Genomic DNA, 22,105 nt, shown 5'->3' with positions numbered 1-22,105 from the left:
AAACCTGTTTACTCTTAAGTAGAAGAAAAAATACATCAAAATTGTAAAAATTCTTGGTAACATTTGAAAGCATAAGATATTAGAATTTTTACATCAATATTTATATCAATAAAAGTGAAGTTTTAACTAAAAGTGAACATTGAAACACTGGTTTCATGGAAACTTACGTAGAGTGATTGCTAAATATTTACACACACACCAATGTTTTGAGTTCTGGGCTATCAAAGAATAGGAATGTGCCAGCTGTCAAATGCTAAGTGTTTGTGTGTACATGCACATACAGTATAAAATGTAATAGGTAAGTAGTAGTTGTAGCATTAGGAAATTAATATCACATATTACAAAATCAAAATACTCAAGTATTGTCTCTAACTTTTTATAAGATTCCCATCAAGTGTGGGCAGTACTACCCACATAAAGGCCAAATATGGGCTGCGGCCTGTCTTAATGCATAAAAGTTTTATTGGGAACATAATCATGTTCATTTGTCGATTGCCTGTGGTGCTTTTGTGCTGCAGGATGGAGTTGAGTAGTTGGCAAAGCCTAAAAATATTTACTATCTGACTCAATAGAAATAGTTTGCCAACTCCTGACACAGATTAACTATTATTATATCATTTGGTTAATTATTTTCTCTATTTCCAGCATCTTCAAGATAAATTTGATATTCAGCCAGGCGATGCTGGTCTGTATATAAATGGACTTCGTGTTGATATGGATTCCTATGATCCTTTTAGGTAAGTATTAAATTACTGATAGAAACTCTGGTTTATGTGTAAAGGTGCACTTTTGTTCTGAATTTAGTATTCGTTGAAATGCAGATATTCACTTTAAAGCAAATGTATCTTTTTGACTTTGCAAAGCAACTCTGTTATTTTGGTAGAAGATTCTCTTAAGTGTCTGAATGTCAGAGCTGAAAAAAGTCTTGGAGAAATTTATTCAGGTGATAAAATTGAAGTTTCTGAATCCTAGACTTGTTCTTGTCCTATTATTTGAAACTGTCTTTAATTGACAAGTAGGTCTATCATTAGCTTGAAAGTTTCTTGGGCCAGAGTTGAGTAGCTAGGGAGTTGTACCCTTCAGAAAAGATGTGAAAGGAGTATGAGATGTTTTCCCAGAATAAAGAAACAAGCAGAAAGAATTTTAAGTGCTTGTATCCCTCAGAAAGTAAACTTGAAATGTTAGATTGCTAGGGACTTCCCTGGCAGTCCAGTGGTTAAGACTTTATGCTCCCAGTGCTGGGAGCATGGGTTTAATCCCTGGTTGGGGAACTAAGATCCTCCATGCAGCACACACAGTGTGGCCAAAAGAAGGAAATGATAGATTGCTCGATACTGTCTCTTTAGGTCAAAAAAGTTCCCCAAAATGCTCTAGTGCAGAATTAGAAAGTATTGTATTTATCTTGGCCATTAACCTGTAAATGAAAAGCCATGGGCCACAGAAGAGAAATCAAAGTGAATTTATTTTACTTTTAAAGAGAGTCATAAAACTACTTTAAAAATTCATAATTAGAATATAAGATGAATTTAGTAAACACAATATACTTTATTTCAAATATTTAGTTTTAATTGAATTCAGTTTGCTTTTTTTGAATGTAAACTTTCATTTTCTTAGCAAGTTTAGAAATATATAGGAAAACACAGGAAAGATTGAGAAGTTGGATTCAAGTGGAGCTTTTATCTTTATTTAGTTGAGTTTTTGCCCCTAATATTGGGAAAATGCTAATCTAAGATGTGAAGGATAGATACTACACATAGAGAAGAGCAGTTGTTAGCTCCTGGCTGTAAGCTTCAGAGTACAGAAATTACATCTGTGCTCAAGAACAGTGAAAATAGATTTAAAAGAGGACAGAATTGGTACGTAGATTTTGAAAAGTTTTCTGTGGCATTGTATGGGGAAATTTTTATAGCAGGAACACTTTGAGACGTAATTTATCAATGGAAAGGCTACAGGTTATTTGAGAAATAGAACCCTCTTGGGTCCTCTCCTGGTAATTAGTGATCTGCATGATGTGTGATACATTATTGTTCTTTCTTGTTGGGATCACTAGTTGAAACTACTGTAATTCCCTTAAAGGAGAGAAAAGAAAATATGTGAGGATATTTATATCACAGTCAAAGAAAGTGGTTCTCAGGAAAGATCAGAGAATGTCAGATAAAAAAGTGTGAAGAGGCTGATGAATGGAAGAAAATGATGCAAGAAAGAGGAGAGGAAGGAAAATGTCCTAATATTGAAGTTATGTCCTAGATCTGGAGAGAGGTGCTGTGCAACCAGTACTGTAGAATTTGGGGAACGAAAGTGAAGGAGGAATAATTTTTCTCTTTCTTCCTATCTTCTGCATTTTGGGGTTGTGGAGAACTGATGTCATGCCCACAGCCCAACCTTTCTTCCTGTGATCCCAGAGGAGCCAAAGCCCCCATGCTTAGGGTCAGGCCAGCACTGGTTCACAAAGCATGTGCCCAAGCCTTACTCTCACCCCCAGGGAGACTAGGGCAGTAGGAGGCAGGGGCAGAGACTAGGGAAGAAGGCAGATAGGACCAAATAAATTAGAGGAGTTCCATGAATGTGTTTTATATATCTACCTTAGATACATCTACCATAGAGCTACTTAATAGTCACCCCAGCATCAGAGTGACCAGAGTCTGGTCAAGTAGAACTGCCCAAGAAATTGATTCTGGTAACATATAGGATGTTACTTATTTTGATAGCCAGCCTGTTCAGACTTGAGTAACGTCAGTACAGTATAACCACCAGAAAGAAAGAGGTCACAAAGGTGTATTGATGGTCCCACTTGTGTAATTATTTCTGTATCTTAGTGAAGTTGTCTGGCTCAGAGTTTGAGCTCTGGATAAATATGTATCTGTAATGTGGGCAGATACATAGTGAATCTTGACATTCTAGGAATCAGCGAACTAAAATGGACTGGAATGGGTGAATTTAATTTAGATGACCATTATATCTACTACTGCGGGCAGGAATCCCTCAGAAGAAATGGAGTAGCCATCATGGTCAACAAAAGAGTCCGAAATGCAGTACTTGGATGCAATCTCAAAAATGACAGAATGATCTCTGTTTGTTTCCAAGGCAAACCATTCAGTATCACAGTAATTCAAGTCTATGCCCCAACCAGTAACGCTGAAGAAGCTGAAATTGAACGGTTCTACGAAGACCTACAAGACCTTTTAGAACTAACACCCAAAAAAGATGTCCTTTTCATTATAGGGGACTGGAATGCAAAAGTAGGAAGTCAAGAAACACCTGGAGTAACAGGCAAATTTGGCCTTGGAATACGGAATGAAGCAGGGCAAAGACTAATAGAGTTTTGCCAAGAAAATGCGCTGGTCATAACAAACACCCTCTTCCAACAACACAAGAGAAGACTCTACACATGGACATCACCAGATGGTCAACACCAAAATCAGATTGATTATATTCTTTGCAGCCAAAGATGGAGAAGCTCTATACAGTCAACAAAAACAAGAGCTGACTGTGGCTCAGATCATGAACTCCTTATTGCCAAATTCAGACTTAAATTGAGGAAAGTAGGGAAAACCACTAGACCATTCAGGTATGACCTAAATCAAATCCCTTATGATTATACAGTGGAAGTAAGAAATAGATTTAAGGGCCTAGATCTGATAGATAGAGTGCCTGATGAACTATGGAATGAGGTTCGTGACATTGTACAGGAGACAGGATCAAGACCATCCCCATGGAAAAGAAATGCAAAAAAGCAAAATGGCTGTCTGGGGAGGCCTTACAAATAGCTGTGAAAAGAAGAGAAGCGAAAAGCAAAGGAGAAAAGGAAAGATGTAAGCATCTGAATGCAGAGTTCCAAAGAATAGCAAGAAGAGATAAGAAAGCCTTCCTCAGTGATCAATGGAAAGAAATAGAGGAAAACAACAGAATGGGAAAGACTAGAGATCTCTTCAAGAAAATTAGAGATACCAAGGAAACATTTCATGCAAAGATGGGCTCGATAAAGGACAGAAATGCTATGGACCTAACAGAAGCAGAAGATATTAAGAAGAGGTGGCAAGAATACACAGAAGAACTGTACAAAAAGGATCTTCATGACCCAGATAATCACGATGGTGTGATCACTGACCTAGAGCCAGACATCCTAGAATGTGAAGTTAAGTGGGCCTTAGAAAGCATCACTATGAACAAAGCTATTGGACATGATGGAATTCCAGTTGAGCTATTTCAAATCCTGGAAGATGATGCTGTGAAAGTGCTACACTCAATATGCCAGCAAATTTGGAAAACTCAGCAGTGGCCACAGGACTGGAAAAGGTCAGTTTTCATTCCAATCCCAAAGACAGGCAATGCCAAAGAATGCTCAAACTACTGCACAGTTGCACTCATCTCACACGCTAGTAAAGTAATGCTCAAAATTCTCCAAGCCAGGCTTCAACAGCATGTGAACCATGAACTTCCAGATGTTCAAGCTGGTTTTAGAAAAGGCAGAGGAACCAGAAATCAAATTGCCAACATCTGCTGGATCATCAAAAAAGCAAGAGAGTTCCAGAAAAACATCTATTTCTGCTTTATTGACTATGCCAAAGCCTTTGACTGTGTGGATCACAATAAACTGTGGAAAATTCTGAAAGAGATGGGAATACCAGACCACCTGACCTGCCTCTTGAGAACTTTGTATGCAGGTCAGGAAGCAACAGTTAGAACTGGACATGGAACAACAGACTGGTTCCAAATAGGAAAAGAAGTACGTCAAGGCTGTATATTGTCACCCTGCTTATTTAACTTATGTGCAGTGTACATCATGAGAAATGCTGGACTGGAAGAAACACAAGCTGGAAGCAAGATTTCCGGGAGAAATATCAATAACCTCAGATATGCAGATGACACCACCCTTATAGCAGAAAGTGAAGAGGAACTCAAAAGCCTCTTGATGAAAGTGAAAGTGGAGAGTGAAAAAGTTGGCTTAAAGTTCCAACATTCAGAAAACAAAGTTCATGGCATCTGGTCCCATCACTTCATGGGAAATAGATGGGGAAACAGTGGAAACAGTGTCAGACTTTATTTTTTTGGGCCCCAAAATCACTGCAGATGGTGACTGCAGCCATGAAATTAAAAGACGCTTACTCCTTGGAAGGAAAGTTATGACCAACGTACATAGCATTATCAAAAGCAGAGACGTTACTTTGCCAACAAAGGTTCATCTAGTCAAGGCTATGGTTTTTCCTGTGGTCATGTATGGATGTGAAAATTGGACTGTGAAGAAGGCTGAGCACCGAAGAATTGATGCTTTTGAACTGTGGTGTTGGAGAAGACTCTTGAGAGTCCCTTGGACTGCAAGGAGATCCAACCAGTCCATTCTGAAGGAGATCAGCCCTGGGATTTCTTTGGAAGGAATGATGCTAAAGCTGAAACTTCAGTACTTTGGCCACCTCATATGAAGAGTTGACTCATTGGAAAAGACTCTGATGCTGGGAGGGATTGGGGGCAGGAGGAGAAGGGGACGACAGAGGATGAGATGGCTGGATGGCATCACTGACTCGATGGACGTGAGTCTGGGTGAACTCCGGGAGTTGGTGATGGACAGGGAGGCCTGGCGTGCTGTGATTCACGGGGTCGCCAAGAGTCGGACACGACTGAGCGACTGAACTGAAATGAACTGAATGCGGGCAGCTTTAAAATTCAGTGTGGTAAAATCAGTTCAGTAATAAATTTCGATTTGGCTAATGTCTGAATGCTTTCTGTGATATAGAGACTGCTAGGTATTGGGGGTATAGTGGTGAACAAGACAGAAATGTCTTAAACAGAATTTAGGGTCTAGTGGGATAATTGAAATTTAATAATAATTATATTGTGATAAGGTTTCTAAAAAATAAAGTGTAGTGCTTTGAGAATTTTAAACTTGTTCTTGATGGGGGGAGTGGATATCAGTTTTCTTCAAGGAAGTGATATTTAAGGATGAATCAGGCAGAGTAGAGAGTGGAGGTTTTGCAAACATGACATATTTGAGAAAACGCGTGGTCTAATATGGCCAGAGTATGCAGTGAGGAGGAGCTGGACAGTACTTAGGTTGCACAGGTGGACAGATTGTGGAACCAGGTTTCACATTTTGGCCTTTTATCTTGAGGGCAGGAGAAGCCAGTGAAAGGTTCTAAGCAAATTTAATGATCATTTCAGTTCAGTTGCTCAGTCGTGTCTGACTCAGACTCGTGTCCATTGAGTGGATGATGCCATCCAGCATCTCATCCTCTGTTGTCCCCTTCTCCTCCCTCCGTCAGTCTTTCCCAGCATCAGGGTCTTTTCCAATGAGTCAGTTCTTCACATCAGGTGGCCAAAGTATTGGGAGTTTCAGCTTCAGCATCAATCCTTCTAATGAATATTCAGGACTTATTTCCTTTAGGATGGACTGGTTGGATCTCCTTGCAGTCCAAGGGACTCTCAAGAGTCTTCTCCAACACCACAGTTCAAAAGCATCAATTCTTTCAGGTTCAGCTTTCTTTATAGTCCAACTCTCACGTCCATACACTACTTGAAAAACCATAGCTTTGACTGGATAGACCTTTGTTGACAAAGTAATGTCTCTGCTTTTTAATATACTGTCTGGGTTGGTCATAGCTTTTCTTCCAAGGAGTAGGTGTCTTTTAATTTCATGGCTGCAGTCACCATCTGCAGTGATTTTGGAGCCCCCCAAAATAAATTCTATAACAGTTTCCATTTTTTCCCCATCTATTTCCCATGAAGTGATGGGACCAGATGCCATGATCTTAGTTTTCTTAATGTTGAGTTTTAAGCCAACTTTTTCACTCTCCTCTTTAACTTTCATCAAGAGGCTTTTTAATTCCTCTTTGCTTTCTGCCATAAGGGTGGTGTATCTGCATATCTGAGGTCATTGATATTTCTCCCGGAAATCTTGCTTCCAGCTTGTGCTTCATCCAGTCCAGCATTTCTCATGATGTATTCTACATATAAGTTAAGTAAGCAGGGTGACAATATACAGCTTTGACATACTCCTTTCCCAATTTGGAACCAGTCTGTTGTTCCATGTCCAGTTCCAGCTGTTGCTTCCTGACCTGCATAGAGGTTTCTCAAGAGGCAGGTCAGGTGGTTTGGTATTCCCATCTCTTGAAGAATTTCCCAGAATTTTTTGTGGTCCGCACAGTCAAAGGCTTTGGCATAGTCAATAAAGCAGAAATAGATGTTTTTCTGGAACTCTCTCGCTTTTTCAATGATCCAGCAGATGTTGGCAATTTGATTTCTGGTTCCTCTGCCTTTTCTAAAACCAGCTTGAACATCTGGAAGTTCATGGTTCACATGCTGTTGAAGCCTGGCTTGGAGAATTTTAAGCATCACTTTACTAGTGTGTGAGATGAGTGCAATTGTGCAGTAGTTTGAGCATTCTTTGGCATTGCTTTTCTTTGGGATCGGAATGAAAACTGACCTTTTCCAGTCCTGTGGCCACTGCTGAGTTTTCCAAATTTGCTGGCATATTGAGTGTAGCACTTTCACAGCATCATCTTCCAGGATTTGAAATAGCTCAACTGGAATTCCATCACCTCCACTAGCTTTATTTGTAGTGATGCTTCCTAAGGCCCACTTAACTTCGCATTCCAGGATGTCTGGCTCTAGGTGAGTGATCACATCATCGTGATTATCTGGGTCATGAAGATCTTTTTTAAATAGTTCTGAGTATTCTTGCCACCTCTTCTTAGTATCTTGTGCTTTTGTTAGGTCCATATCTTTTCTGTCCTTTATTATGCCCATCTTTGTATGAAATGTTCCCTTGGTAGCTAATTTTCTTGAAGAGATCTCTGTAGTCTTTTTCATTCTATTGTTTTCCTAGTAACTATTAAAAGAGAAGCATGAAGAATAGTTTTTGTTATTTAACAATACAGAGATAAGTTTTTCTGATAAACATATTATATTTCAAGAACCAGGTTTTTTTTTTTTTTAATTTTGTATCCAAAATTCAATATTTGAAAAGAGCAAGGAAGAAACTGGTGCTGTTGAGAGCAACTGTGTGCTTAGTAGTAAATTCATTTAATCGTAATATCCTATCAGGTGATTCTTGCTGTTCTCTTTTTATGTATGGGGAAACAAAGACTCAGATCTCACATAAAGATAGGGATACAACTAGCAAGTGGTTTCGAGGTTTGAAATCTCATGCCCTTTTCAGTGTACCACACCACGTAGCTCTATCTAGTTTTTCTGTTGATATGTTTCCTTGAAAACTAGGTTGTGATAACAAAGATGGTAGTTACAGAAGCTATGAAGAGTGTTATAATTCTATCACATAAAAAGTATCTCTTCAATAAGCATCATAACATTTTTTAAATGGAGAGAACATTGGCAGTGCCATCCACAATTCTTATTTTACAAAAGAGAAAATTTAAAGGGATTAAGAACTTTAAGAAGCTACACTCAGTGCAGTGTTATAGTCCCGACTAAATCTTATTATTGGTAATTTATGATATTCAAGCTGGTGCTTTTTTTATCACACTCATCTTCTAATACATTTGGAGGGAATGGTAAAAAGTCTACTTTGTAATACAGTCAGAACTGTCTAGGAACACATGCTGAGCTGATGTCATATGGGCCAGCTTGAAATACTTCTAAAACAGCCTTCTTAGGAGTTTAGATATTAGATCTCTTCTCTTTAAATGTAGATTTCTATAGTCCTCCCTAAGAATATATATCTAAAGCCCGTATATCACTTTATTCTGATTCTGTTCATTTCTGAAAGGTAAGGTGATTTCCATGAATGGATTTTTGAATGAAGCACTTGGGTTAAATATAATAAATAGAAACACTTGTTTTCAAAAAGTAATAATCAGAATTCCTCCTTGCCTAGTAGATTTTACCTTCCCCAACATGAACATATTTTACCATGGTCTGTACAGCCTTACCTATCTTTGCAGATGGCCTTCGTGTCTCAGCTCTGCGAGTCCACTGGCTGAGTTCCTGGGCAGGAGGTTTCATCTCTCTGAGTCTCATTGGCATCTCTTGAGACTTCCTGAGGTTGTTATGAGATCCAGAGTGAACCTGATAAGCAGTGGTTTAAAGTATCAAATTGCCCTGACTCTTTGTCAATAAGGTCCTTTACTGATGATGATGTTACTTTTAGCAATGATACTTTCTAACATTAGTAGTACTAAGAGCTATCAAATTATTATATATGCAATTAGAAATTTTAATATGTATTCTAAACATGTGAACTTTCATACTTTTATGAAACTTTGTATTTTAGGTCATGTTTGATCTTGTTTTTTGTATCAAGAGAATGACCTCTACTGTATTTTTTCCCTTCATTTTTGGCTTGCTCAGGAATGAACATATTTTCACTTCCTTGGTGAAGGAATATAATATATATATACCTTAATGTCTTGCCCTTTAAAGAAGATTTTGTTATAACTTAAAAAAAAACTCAGCATAGTTTATACTAGATAACTAATTAGAAATTCTTGTCCTATTTGTTAATGAGTTTAATAATGTGTTTTTCTGCTATTAATAAAAATACCAGAGAGACTTGTTTCTAATGCTTTGAGATATTTATGAACTTTAAAGGATTTAATAAAAAATTTTGGCAAATTAAAGTAAAACATTTCTTTTCTTTAAACCTAAAGTCTTTTGGATATGCTGAAACTGGAAGGAAAAATGATGAATGGTCTTCACAGTCTTGGGCTCAAAGGAGAAGATATGAGCAAGTTTTTAAAATTAAGCACACGTAGTTGGGATCATACCTATGCACTGGATATTAGACATTCTTCTATCATGGTAAGTGCTCCTGTAATTTCTCATTTTAAAACACCAATACAGTATACTAACGCATATATATGGAATTTAGAAAGATGGTAACAATAACCCTGTGTACGAGACAGCAAAAGAGACACTAATATATAGAACAGCCTTATGGACTCTGTGGGAGAGGGAGAGGGTGGGAAGATTTGGGAGAATGGCATTGAAACATGTAAAATATCATGTATGAAACGAGATGCCAGTCCAGGATCGATGCACGATACTGGATGCTTGGGGCTAGAGCACTGGGACGACCCAGAGGGATGGTATGGGGAGGGAGGAGGGAGGAGGGTTCAGGATGGGGAACACATGTATACCTGTGGCGGATTCATTTTGATATTTGGCAAAACTAATACAATTATGTAAAGTTTAAAAATAAAATTAAAAAAAATAAATAAAGTATCAACCAGTCAAAAAAGAAAAAAAAAAACAAAAAACCTTTAGTAGACTTAAGACTTAAAACCAGATATTGGCAGACTTTAGAATTAATTTAAGCATTTTGAAAGAGGTTATAGGAGTGAGAAGAAAAAGTAAAACCAGACTCATTCCTTCTCCCCCGTAGATCTTCCTTTCCCCTTTCTTGTATTCTCTGTACTTCCTCAGGAGAATATCTACGCAGCTCATTCAGTATCCTTTCCAGCTTTAAAGGTAAAATGAGAACAACAGAATAACTGCCTAAGCAACAGCAGCAATAAAACACCAAATGGTTAATACCTGAGGAATATATGAATACCACCTTAATATAGTGAAAATCTTGCCCCACAATTTGTGGTGGCTTCCTGATGTTCTGGTCCATGTATTACAGCCTAAGTGAATTTTTTTGATATCTGATCACATCACTTTTCCTTCTTTAAAGCATAAAAATAGTCCATGGTATGGCCTAATAGGTGGAAATGGCTTATTTCCTCCTTTTCCGGCCAGAACAATCTTCCCACCTATAGAGTTAGTCAGCCATCCAGGAATCAGAGAATGATAACAGCACCAAAGAACTGCTGCGTTGCCTGAACATCAGAGACCTCAGACTGAAGACAAACTACATCCGTTATTTGTTAGTTGGACCATTGTATTTTCTAGGACAGTTTTATAAGTTACTTGTTTGTTGGCTCCAGGTTTTTTTTTTTTTTAACTACTGTTTAGACCATGTCCTCTCACTGACTGAATTTTACTCTTACTTGGATCTCTTTATACTCAATAACAGATATCTTTTTCTAATAATGTTTTTATCAGTAAGAGGAATGACCATGATAGTTACTTTAATTCTTTGTGCCTTTTATTTTAAGCATTTATGCTTTTGACCATTTTCACAAAAATTGGGGTGAGATAAAATGAGGGAAGTAATTTTCAAAGCTATTCTCAACATAACAAATAGACCTGTAAAGAAACTTTCCAACTCCATTTATGAAATAGCATCCTTATCCTCCAAGGTTGGCTGTGGAAGATGGTCAGTCACATGGGGGGAGCAGTCTCCTGATGCTGTTCCCATTGCCCACACCGCCCACAGAGTCTCCTCCTGTATGCTATAAAGACTCCTCTCTTGCCCAGCTCTTGGACACTATGAGGAGGCATTCTTTTCCAAGGAACTTCTTGGAAGTAATTTTTATTGAGGTAAAATATAATATAAGGTAATGCTCTGTTAGGCATTTTAAGTCTGTAATTCATTGGCATTAAATATATTCACAGTCTTGTCCAACTGTCACCATTATCTGTTTCCAGAACTTCATCATTTCAAATAGATACCCATTCCCTTCTCCCTTAAGTGCCTGATAACCTCTGTTCTACTTTTTGTCTCTGTGAATTTGCCTCTTCCCATACTGCATGTAAGGGTAGTCATATGATATTTGTCCAATTATGCCTGACTTGTTTCACTCACCATGATGTTTTCAAGGTTCATCCATATTGTAGCATGTATAAGAATTTCATCCCTTCTAAGGCTAGTAATTTTTAAAGTATCTATTTTACATACTATTAAGGGAAGCTTTATGTCTCAGATGCTTCTATTTTTACACTTGGAAAGTGCCTGTCTAAATAGAAAATTGTTTCTGAGACTTAATTCTCTAGCTACCTCCAGAAAGATTAACTGGCACAAAATGCAGACCTCTGAGGTCTCAGTACTGTTCAACTTGGTCTGTTAGAGCAGCAAAATTAGCTCACACGTAAGCTTTATTTTTGCTTCATAGCATTTGCTACCACCCATTATGATATGTATTCATTTATAATCTTTTTCCAATGGAATGTAAGTGCCCCCCACTCCAGGACTTTGTTAAATACCGTCAACATTCATCGGTTCAGTTCAGTTCAGTTCAGTCGCTCAGTCGTGTCCGACTCTTTGCGACCCCATGAATCACAGCACGCCAGGCCTCCCTGTCCATCACCAACTCCCGGAGTTCACTCAGACTCATGTCCATCGAGTCAGTGATGCCATCCAGCCATCTCATCCTCTGTCGTCCCCTTCTCCTCCTGCCCCCAATCCCTCTCAAAAGCATCAGAGTCTTTTCCAATGAGTCAGCTCTTCGCATGAGGTGGCCAAAGTACTGAAGTTTCAGCTTTAGCATCATTCCTCCAAAGAAATCCCAGGGCTGATCTCCTTCAGAATGGACTGGTTGGATCTCCTTGCAGTCCAAGGGACTCTCAAGGGTCTTCTCCATCACCACAGTTCCAAAGCATCAAATCTTTGGCACTCAGCCTTCTTCACAGTCCAACTCTCACATCCATACATGACCACAGGAAAAACCATCTTATTTAATAGGAAGTACGCCCCCCCAAAATTGCTGAATATCTTAATGTCAAAACAAAGTTATTCATGAATGAATGCAGTACTTTGCTTTAAATTGTTTTCCCCCCGAATCTGTCTCTCTCCTTAGTTTTTGTCTTTACAGACAAAGCTGAGTCTCTGAGTTAAGTCATTTCTGATTTCTATGTTTATACCCTCCCCCTCAAAATATGAGGGGTTGGCAGTTTATTTCCTAAAAGTCTGGTTGAGAATTGAGGAAGAACTTAAGGGTTATTAGTTTTCTTCCATCCCTGACTTATCATTTCAGGTTTCTCTATCTCAGACTTCAGGAGTCACAGTTTAGATTTTATCTACTTTAATTGCTGTGTGTTTGCAGCCTTTATATAGTACCTCAGGTATGTGAAAAGTCAGTAAAAAGTATCATAGGATTATGTGTTTGGCTCCTCTGGATTGTAATTTCTTTTTAGTTCACTGGTGCCAGACCACCTACAGTGATGGGGTCTTTGGTCATATTGTAGCAGAACTACCCTTACAACTATTTTTTGTATTTTAGTTAAGAGTGTAACTTGACAACCACACCCCACAGTCATAAAGGCAAATTTCCTTGTCCTCGTCCAATAATGATGCTGTTAATCAGTTGACTAGACATGTGGGTTTATTTCTGGACTTTGAGTTCAGTTCTGTTGATCTATATCTCCAGCACCAGGCTGTTTATTTTTTTTACTGTAGCTTTGTAGTGACTTTAAAAATTGTGAATTTTTAATTTTTAAAGTCCTACAACTTTATTCTTCATCTTTAAGATTGTCTTGGCATTTTACACCTTTTTCCTTTCTTTTTGAATTACGGAATGAGCTTGTCCATTTCTGTTAAAAAAAAAAAAAAAGACAAGCTGGAATTTTTATTGATATTTTGTTGAATCGATAAATTATTTAAGGAATATTGCCATTTAGACATATTACAGTTGCTATTTAGACATCTTCCAATCCGTGAATGTGAGGTGCCTTTCCATTTATTTAGCATAATTTCTTTCAACAGTGTTTTGCAGCTTTCAGTGTAAGTTTCAGGGTTGTTAAATTATTTTTAAGTATTTTACACTTTCTGATGTTACTATAAATGGAATTGTTTCCTTATGTTTAATTTAGAATTTTTCATTGCCTTTTATTTTTTTGTTGTTGAAATACTGAATACTGTGGCACTTCCTAGAAGTCAGATTCTCACCCCTCCCTGGGATTTGTGATTATTGCTGTTTGCTGTTGTTTAATAGTGACTCATTTTATAGAGTCTGTATTCTTTTTCATGTGTGGCCACAGAAATCTCTGTTAGGTTAGCCTATTCATCTGCTAACTACTGGACCGAGATTTTACTTAAATACCTGGAACCAGAAAATCTCCCAATCTTTGCATCTGGACAGAGGTGCTTTGTGTGTGTCACACGTGGAGGGAGGGAGAGTAGCACACACTGAACATTCAACCAGGCGGTCTGCATCTCTGCATTCACCTTCAATTCTTGTTTGCATAGAGCTTGAAAGTCAACCAGAAGTGAGAATTTTGGGCCTTCTCTCGGTCTTTCCTGAGCATGTCCATGGCCTTGTACATTCCCAGGAATTCATCAGAACCTCTCAAAGCCCTATTTCCCATTTCCCAACCTTTCCTCACTAGGTTTGTAGTTACTTCAACGTGTATTCCAACGATTTTCTATTTCAGGAGTGTCTAAACATTTTCCAGTAAATGCTTTACATAAATTAGAGTAACAGGTTTCATACTAGGCAAATTATGAGTGAGGCAGGGTAAAGGCAAGACTCTTCAGAAGGTTTTCTAGGAAGTCACCGGACAGTTCAGACAAAAAGTTACAATTCTTTCAGAATAAAGCCCATTCTCCTGCTTCCAATATTGGTACTGGAATGTGAGCTGTCATTTTCAAGGCTACTGTTTAGGCTGGTAGCAGTAAATGGGATTGAGGTAAATTATTACAATACCACAAATCTCAGTGTTCTTACTGAGATTCAGCGTTTTTTCTTAAATAAACACTCTCAGGGTTGCTGTAAAATTTTGATTGGTTTTCATGGTTTTGAAAATGATCATTCCCACAGATTTTCTAGTTTTTCCATGTTTTTGTATAAGGTTGAAGTTTTGGAATTTCTTACTTAGATGTTTTAGCTAATGTCACTCCCCCAAAAGAACTCAAAAGATGTGAACTATAAGTCTTTGCTTCCCTCAGAATGAGTATCAGCCTCTAACAGATTGACCTATCCTGTGATTCTTTGTTGACTTGTATAACTCCCTGGACGTTGAGGTTGTTTTACAGGTTCTAATCAATAAATGACAACATCTTCTTTTCAGTATCTTGGAAGCCTAGTAGATAGCCAGGGCCTGAGTTATGACCAGCAGAACAGATGGAGGTAGATCTTTGGACTGTCAGTGCCAGTTCTGCACACGACTTTGTGAGGCGCCCTTCTAGTTCCTGTTGCTGCTTCTGTGTGTATGCTCACCTGAGACTAGAGGCAGGGCAGTCAGTGTCTGGGGACCTAGTCACCGTGATTTCCCGTGTTGTCTCTGTAGTTCTCCAAAACGGATCCGGATATCACCTCAACTGCTTCACCCAGCACTCATGGCCATAAATTGTGTCATTTCTATAGTTTTCTAACTTTAGTATTTGTGATAAGAATCACGTAGGGCACTTGTTTTGAATGGGAATTATTTAGTAGGTCTGAAGTGGTGCCAAGGAATCTGCATTTTAAATAAACCCATTCAGCTGTTTTGATCCACATCAAAAGCTACTCAACCTCCAGTCGTGAATTCAAGTTCAGTGGGACTGGTGCATAAAGCATAATGCTGGTTTCTCACTTGAAATAAAAAAAATATAATTCACCACCAAGGGGATAAGATACTCACATCATGTATCTTTTCCATATTGGAGAGCCAGATATGACTGTCATTTGCTGTTTGAATTATCTTCCTTCAGACTGCAGTTGTGAAAATGCCCCCGGGAACAAAATTGAGGTGGTGCTTGCCTCATGTTCCTCCTGCTTTCAAGGGTTGTAGCTCCTTAGTTCTTGATTGTTGATTGACCCATACCTCCAAGCCTCTAAACAATGGTTTTCTCTTCCTGTTGTCATTGTTTCAGGAGAGAGGGCCAGTTAAATATAAGCTATTCCACCTTGATTAGAACTGGATGTCCTAAGTGTCGGTTTTAAAAATTTAATTTTTCTAAGTCATTTTATTTTCCTTACGTCCAAACTTTTAAATTTTAGAGAGGTGAATGACCTCATTGCCTCCTATACCTTAAATGGTTTATGAAGACTATTTAATATAGTTTAATTTTTTAATATGAAAAACAAACAAGTAAATAGTCAATTGTTTCAAAGGAAATGTAATGTAAAGGCTATGGGAATGTAAAATTGTTGCACATAATGTTTGTTCCTTATAGAATATTCATCTAGCTTCTTATACTTAATCAGAAATGTAGAAAATCTTAGGTATATTTCACTTGCTATTTGATAAAGTCAGATTTGGCTTTGAAAATGATTTAAGTATTAATATAGCTTTCACAGCTTTCTGGATTCTTTTCTAGTGGGTTAATAACTTAGAAACTGATGAGATGTATTTAACATGGCCTTCAAGTTACCAGGAACTTTTGAAACCAGTATTCCCTGGAAGTATACCTTTCATAAGGCGTAATTTTCATAATTTGGTGAGTTTTATATTTTGAAATTTTGTGTGCATCTTTTATAAAGATATCACTGGTTTTTTTGGTACTACCTTGCTGTTGGTAATTAGGCATCTGAGTAATAAGAAAGTATTTGCCTAATGTAATAAGCTTGAGGTGGCATGGCTGACTAGGTTTCACAAGCTAGCAGGCCTTTTATTGTTTTATACCTGTTTATTGTTTTATTGTTTATACCTGCCTTTTATTGTTTTATCCCCATGTACTTTTATAATACCAATATTAAGTTGATGGGTTACTATTAAATTTTCTAAAAGGAATTTATGATCAAACTTTACTTCTATAAGAATTAATAAATTTCAGTACATTTAAGGGAAAAATAAATACTACTTTGTAATCTGTGCATATAAATGTTCATTATTACAGTGTTAGGTAACCTTACAGAAATTTAAACTGTGGAGAAAACATCGAGGGCTTTTACAGTTTTTCACATAGTAAGTGAATATCTTAGTTCCTACAGCAGATGTTAAGCCATTATTTTTTTGGTCAAAATTCAATTTGTTTCTTTTTTTAAAAATTTATCACAGAAAATCCAGTGAAAACTTAGAATAAGGTATTTCACTTCCAATAAAAAAAAAACAAAAACATTTACTTTGAGCTGTGCTTCAAAAAGAAGATGAGTAATCTGATTAAATTTCATGTATTATTATATTTGAGTGGATAGCTTTTAGAAATTCATCATAAACTATGAAACTCCTATATACATTCCTCAAAATTCTTTACTAGAAAGTTTTAAGAAATTTACCTTGAATTTCATACTTTTAGTTACAGAAATTATATTAAATTTCAATTTCATAAAAATTCTGAAGTGTTAAAATGGTGATTATAGACTGTCTACTTTTTTTTAGGTTCTGTTTATTGATCCTGCTCAAGAATATACCATGGATTTTATAAAAGTTGCTGAACTTTTCTATCATCATAAAATTCCTCTTAGGTAATTGTCAATTTATAACTGTCAATTGAAGGAAATCCAGTGATGTTCACGTTGTGTTACACAGGGTATTAATGTGGAATTCAAAGTGATGTTATCTCAGTGCTGTATGTTGTGAAGAATCATACACCCTTATGATAGACTCTGTTAATCACACCTGCTTGCTAATCTTGTTTACTGTATTACCTTCCTGAGAGAATGATCTTGTCACTTTGGGTGCTTAAAGATAGATCCATTTCCTATGGTTGTGTTAAGAGTACACTTCTCGGCCCCCCCTTTTTTTTTCTGGAAAAAAAAGTAGCCACTTGATAATGTCACTACCACAGAGTTTTACATTTTGGAAGACTCCTACAGAGATGAGAATTTTGGTGAATAGTCATTACAAATCAAACCTTTTCAAACAGTGATACTCTTCTTTACCCCATCTGTTAACTCATTCCCTCCATCTTGATGTTGAAGTCTAATAATGTTTAAAATAAGTGGTTTGTTATGGTTCAAGAGGGAGTTGTAACATTTCTTATTCATCTTCTTTCCTAGAATTGGTTTTGTGTTCATTGTTAATACAGATGATGAGGTTGATGGAAAAAATGATGTTGGAGTTGCCCTTTGGCGAGCTTTCAATTATATTGCAGAAGAGAATGGTGTATCACAAGCGTTTATGTTCATAGTACATGTGAGTTAATGCACTACATATAGTTTCTTCAGAATATAGAGTGTTTTTGTGTTATCATTATTACTATTTGTTTTAACACTTTAGTTTATAAAAACTGTCATGATAGATTAGTGCACAAGATGAATGATTCTTGCAACTCTCAGCTTAAGTACACAATATTGTCCCCACTTTATAAACAAGGCAACTGAGGCTCGGCCAAAATCTGAATTTGTTTACGTTTACCCAACTGATAAAGGAACATAAATTCTATACATAAATTTAGAGGAAGCATATTGATAGAAAATAATTAGAGAATTCTTGAACTGGGTTTTGAATAAAATCATGAATGGAGAAGATTATTTCAAATTTAAATATTCTAAGTGACAAAATTTATAAGACTTCGTAGAGATTTTCAAAGGAGGAAAACTTCATGGCAGCAAATTGGTATCAGAATGATAAACGATAAGATTGATACTGAATCTGACAAACTAAGACATTGGTAAGAATCTGATTAAGGAAGTAACATGAGGTAAGAAGATTATTTTATAATGGTGGCTCTCTTATGGCTCATAATGGAAATATAAATGCATTAAGGAACTGTATTGTTGGTGTTAAGAGAGATTATAGCTTTAAAAATCTATTGATTTTTATATTTATTGTTCTATGGCTTGTCAACCATTATTATAACTTCCTATCATATTGGAATGGACTTAAACAGCTGGTAGCTGGGCAGTTAATGATAATCTGGTACAAACAGATAGGATCTCACACCTTATGTAAAAAATAATATCAGGTAGTTTAAAAACTTAGTGTGAAAAACAAAGCATTAAGATGTTAGAAAGAAATTAGGACCCCAAAGGAGTTAAGGTTCCTCAATAATATTTTAAAAATTATGAGTCTGAAGGAGAATACTGATAGATTTAGCTACTTACAAATGAAAACCAGTGCATTGTTCATCAGATATCATAAAACAGATATCACAAAGTAGTGAAGGAAAAAGTTCCAAGGAAGAGAAATATTTGCAGTACATGATATGTATTAGATTTCCTGCAAATTGAAAAACCCAATGAAAAAAATACATAGAGATTTTTCAAAATATTAGAGGATACATTAATGTGAAGCCAAAATGTATTGAAATTATTAAAGTAAGTAAATGTTTATTACAATTAATGGTAACTGAGTATCTCGGAAATCATAAAAATGCAAATAAAGCTTACCCTGAGATATATCTTATCTCCGATAATCTGGCAGTAATTAAGAAAGCTGACAGTATCATACATTAATGAGAATGGATAACAATGGAAATTCCTTTACACTGTTACACTGCCTATAAGAATATGAATTGGTATAACCACTTTGAGAAACAATTGTAGTTCTTCAAAATTTGAGGTTAAGTTTGCATATTCCCTACACACATGCACACACACATACTTTGAGACAAATCGTTGCTGTAGGAGACTATTAGCAGAATCATGCACAATAGCAACAAACTGGAAACTACATATATATGGTATATTGGTATACTATATATATATAATCCATATTAATCAGTAAAATTTAATCATTTCACATGATGGATCATGATATGCTAAAATTATGGATGTATTAGAGGCATAATGAAAGTATAGAAGGCCAACATATTACCATGTACTATTTAAAGCTCAAAAAGCAAACAAAACTAAATATCATAGTGCCTGGAAATATATTCAGATAAAACTCTAGAACTTAAAAGGTAAGGAAATGGTAAACATAAACAAGATGATGCTTGCTTCTGAGGGAATAGAGGGAGATGACATTGGGAGGAAAATTGTGCTTCACCAATAGATTGCCAGGAGAAGTATCAATAACCTCACATATGCAGTTGACACCACCCTTATGGCAGAAAGTGAAGAAGAACTAAAAAGCCTCTTGATGAAAGTGAAAGAGGAGAGTGAAAAAGTTGGCTTAAAGCTCAACATTCAGAAAACGAAGATCATGGCATCTGGTCCCATCACTTCATGGGAAATAGATGGAGAAACAGTAGAAACAGTGGCTGACTTTATTTTTTTGGGCTCCAAAATCACTGCAGATGGTGATTGCAGCCATGAAATTAAAAGATGCTTACTCCCTGGAAGAAAAGTTATGGCCAACCTAAACAACATATTAAAAAGCAGAGACATTCCTTTGCCATAAAGGTCTGTTTAGTCAAGGCTATGGTTTTTCTCGTAGTCGTGTATGGATGTGAGAGTTGGACTGTGAAGAAAGCTGAGCGCCAAAGAATTGATGCTTTTGAACTGTGGTGTTGGAGAAGACTCTTGAGAGTCCCTTGGACTGCAAGGAGATCCAGCCAGTCCATTCTAAAGGAGATCAGTCCTGGGTGTTCTTTGGAAGGAATGATGCTAAAGCTGAAACTCCAGTACTTTGGCCACCTCATGTGAAGAGTTGACTCGTTGGAAAAGACTCTGATGCTGGGAGGGATTGGGGGCAGGAGGAGAAGGGGACGACAGAGGATGAGATGGCTGGATGGCATCACCAACTCGATGGACGTGAGTTTGAGTGAACTCCGGGAGTTGGTGATGGACAGGGAGGCCTTGCGTGCTGCAATTCATGGGGTCGCAAAGACTCAGACACGACTGAGCGACTGAACTGAACTGATATTATAATCCACAGTGATGTTCATTTTCAGTGTTATCTGGTTTGTTCGTGGAGATGGTTCGTTTTGTTATACTTCATAATGTCCCATACTTTTTTTGCTTACCAAGTTACATAACATTTCTTAAAATTATATATGGCTGAGTCCCTTTGCTATTCACCTGAAGCTACCACAACATTGTTAATAGACTATGCATGCGTGCTAAGTCACTTCTGTCATGTCCAACTCTTTGCAACCCTATGAACCATAGCTTCCCAGGCTTCTCCGTCCTTGGGATTTTCAAAGCAAGAATACTGGACTGGGTTGCCATGTCTTTCTCCAGGGCATCCTCCCAACCCTGGGATTAAACCTGGGTCTCCTGCATTGCAGGCAGATTCTTTATCATCTGAGCCACCAGGGAAGCCCATAGCCCAATACAAAATAGAAAGTTTAAAGTTTGGGGAAAAAATTTAGACATTCTGAAGCCAAGCAATTGGAGATTGAATCACAAAAATTTGAAATTATGTATGATGTTCAAAGGTGTAAGTCTGTAATATTTGGGTTAAAGTACTTACATATCTGCAAGTTTGCCTTCCTAACTAGATTATAAATTTCACAAGATTGAAAATCTCTCTCTTGTGCTTACAAGATGTTACATACACATGTTAATGAAAATGAAAGGATTTATATTTTTATTTCAGGTCTCAAATTCTCGTAGTGTATTAATATATTTAGATTACACGCAGTCTTTTGCTTTCCATAGGAACAGAGTTGGTTTAAAAAAGGACTGCATTTTTAATAAACATTTGCATATAAACTATGTTATTTAAAATGTGAATAAATTGCATGGCATCGCAAATTCCTCAAAAAAAGTTTTTGAAATTATAAATAAGAAGATTGAATTGTTATGTATCTAAAGTAGCTTATGTAAGACATTCTAGCTAACTTAGATACCTTAGGAATACCTAATATTTTTAAAGTAACAAATTAGTAAAATGACTGACCTCAAAGACTTTTCATATATAACTTTTGCTATATTCAGAATTTTATTTTCTAATCAGTTTATGTTTTACAGAAGGCTGTACTTTGCCCCTTTTTTTGAGTTATTAAGATCATAGTGGAAAATGTGGAAAATTCTGAAAGAGATGGGAATACCAGACCACTGATCTGCCTCTTGAGAAATTTGTATGCAGGTCAGGAAGCAACAGTTAGAACTGGACATGGAATAATAGACTGGTTCCAAATAGGAAAAGAAGTACATCAAGGCTGTATATTGTCACCCTATTTGTTTAACTTCTGTGCAGAATACATCATGAGAAACGCTGGACTGGAAGAAGCAAAAGCTGGAATCAAGACTGCGGGGAGAAGTTATCAGTAACCTCAGATATGCAGATGACACCACCCTTATGGCAGAAAGTGAAGAGGAACTAAAAAGCCTCTTGATGAAAGTGAAAATGGAGAGTGAAAAAGTTGGCTTAAAGCTCAACATTCAGAAAACGAAGATCATGGCATCCGGTTCCACCACTTCATGGGAAATAGATGGAGAAACAGTGGAAACAGTGTCAGACTTTATTTTTTTGGGCTCCAAAAATCACTGCAGATGGTGATTGCAGCCATGAAATTAAAAGACGCTTACTCCTTGGAAGGAAAATTATGAGTGACCTAGATAGCATATTCAAAAGCAGA

The 22,105-nt window shown here is 36.9% G+C and overlaps 1 protein-coding gene across 6 annotated transcripts in view; it reads left to right on the top strand.

Annotated features, from left to right (window-relative positions):
* UGGT2 (UDP-glucose glycoprotein glucosyltransferase 2) overlaps nucleotides 1–22,105 on the top strand; it is a 144,479-nt gene that overhangs the window by 47,894 nt on the left and 74,480 nt on the right. For all 6 annotated transcript variants that reach the window (XM_086330271.1, XM_086330269.1, XM_086330272.1 and 3 more), the window contains 5 exons: nucleotides 646–737; nucleotides 9,600–9,750; nucleotides 16,073–16,192; nucleotides 17,074–17,159; nucleotides 17,694–17,829. In XM_086330271.1, the coding sequence (XP_086186397.1) occupies nucleotides 646–737; nucleotides 9,600–9,750; nucleotides 16,073–16,192; nucleotides 17,074–17,159; nucleotides 17,694–17,829 (585 nt within the window). The remainder of the gene's footprint in view (nucleotides 1–645; nucleotides 738–9,599; nucleotides 9,751–16,072; nucleotides 16,193–17,073; nucleotides 17,160–17,693; nucleotides 17,830–22,105) is intronic.

Source organism: Bos grunniens, chromosome 12 (genome assembly GCF_055505025.1).
Source record: "Bos grunniens cultivar Pamir isolate PY7600 chromosome 12, Bosgru_T2T1.0, whole genome shotgun sequence".
Taxonomy (NCBI): Eukaryota; Metazoa; Chordata; class Mammalia; order Artiodactyla; family Bovidae; genus Bos; species Bos grunniens.
The sequence above is the reverse complement of the archived record's forward strand: the minus strand, read 5'-3'. Positions and strand labels throughout refer to the sequence as shown.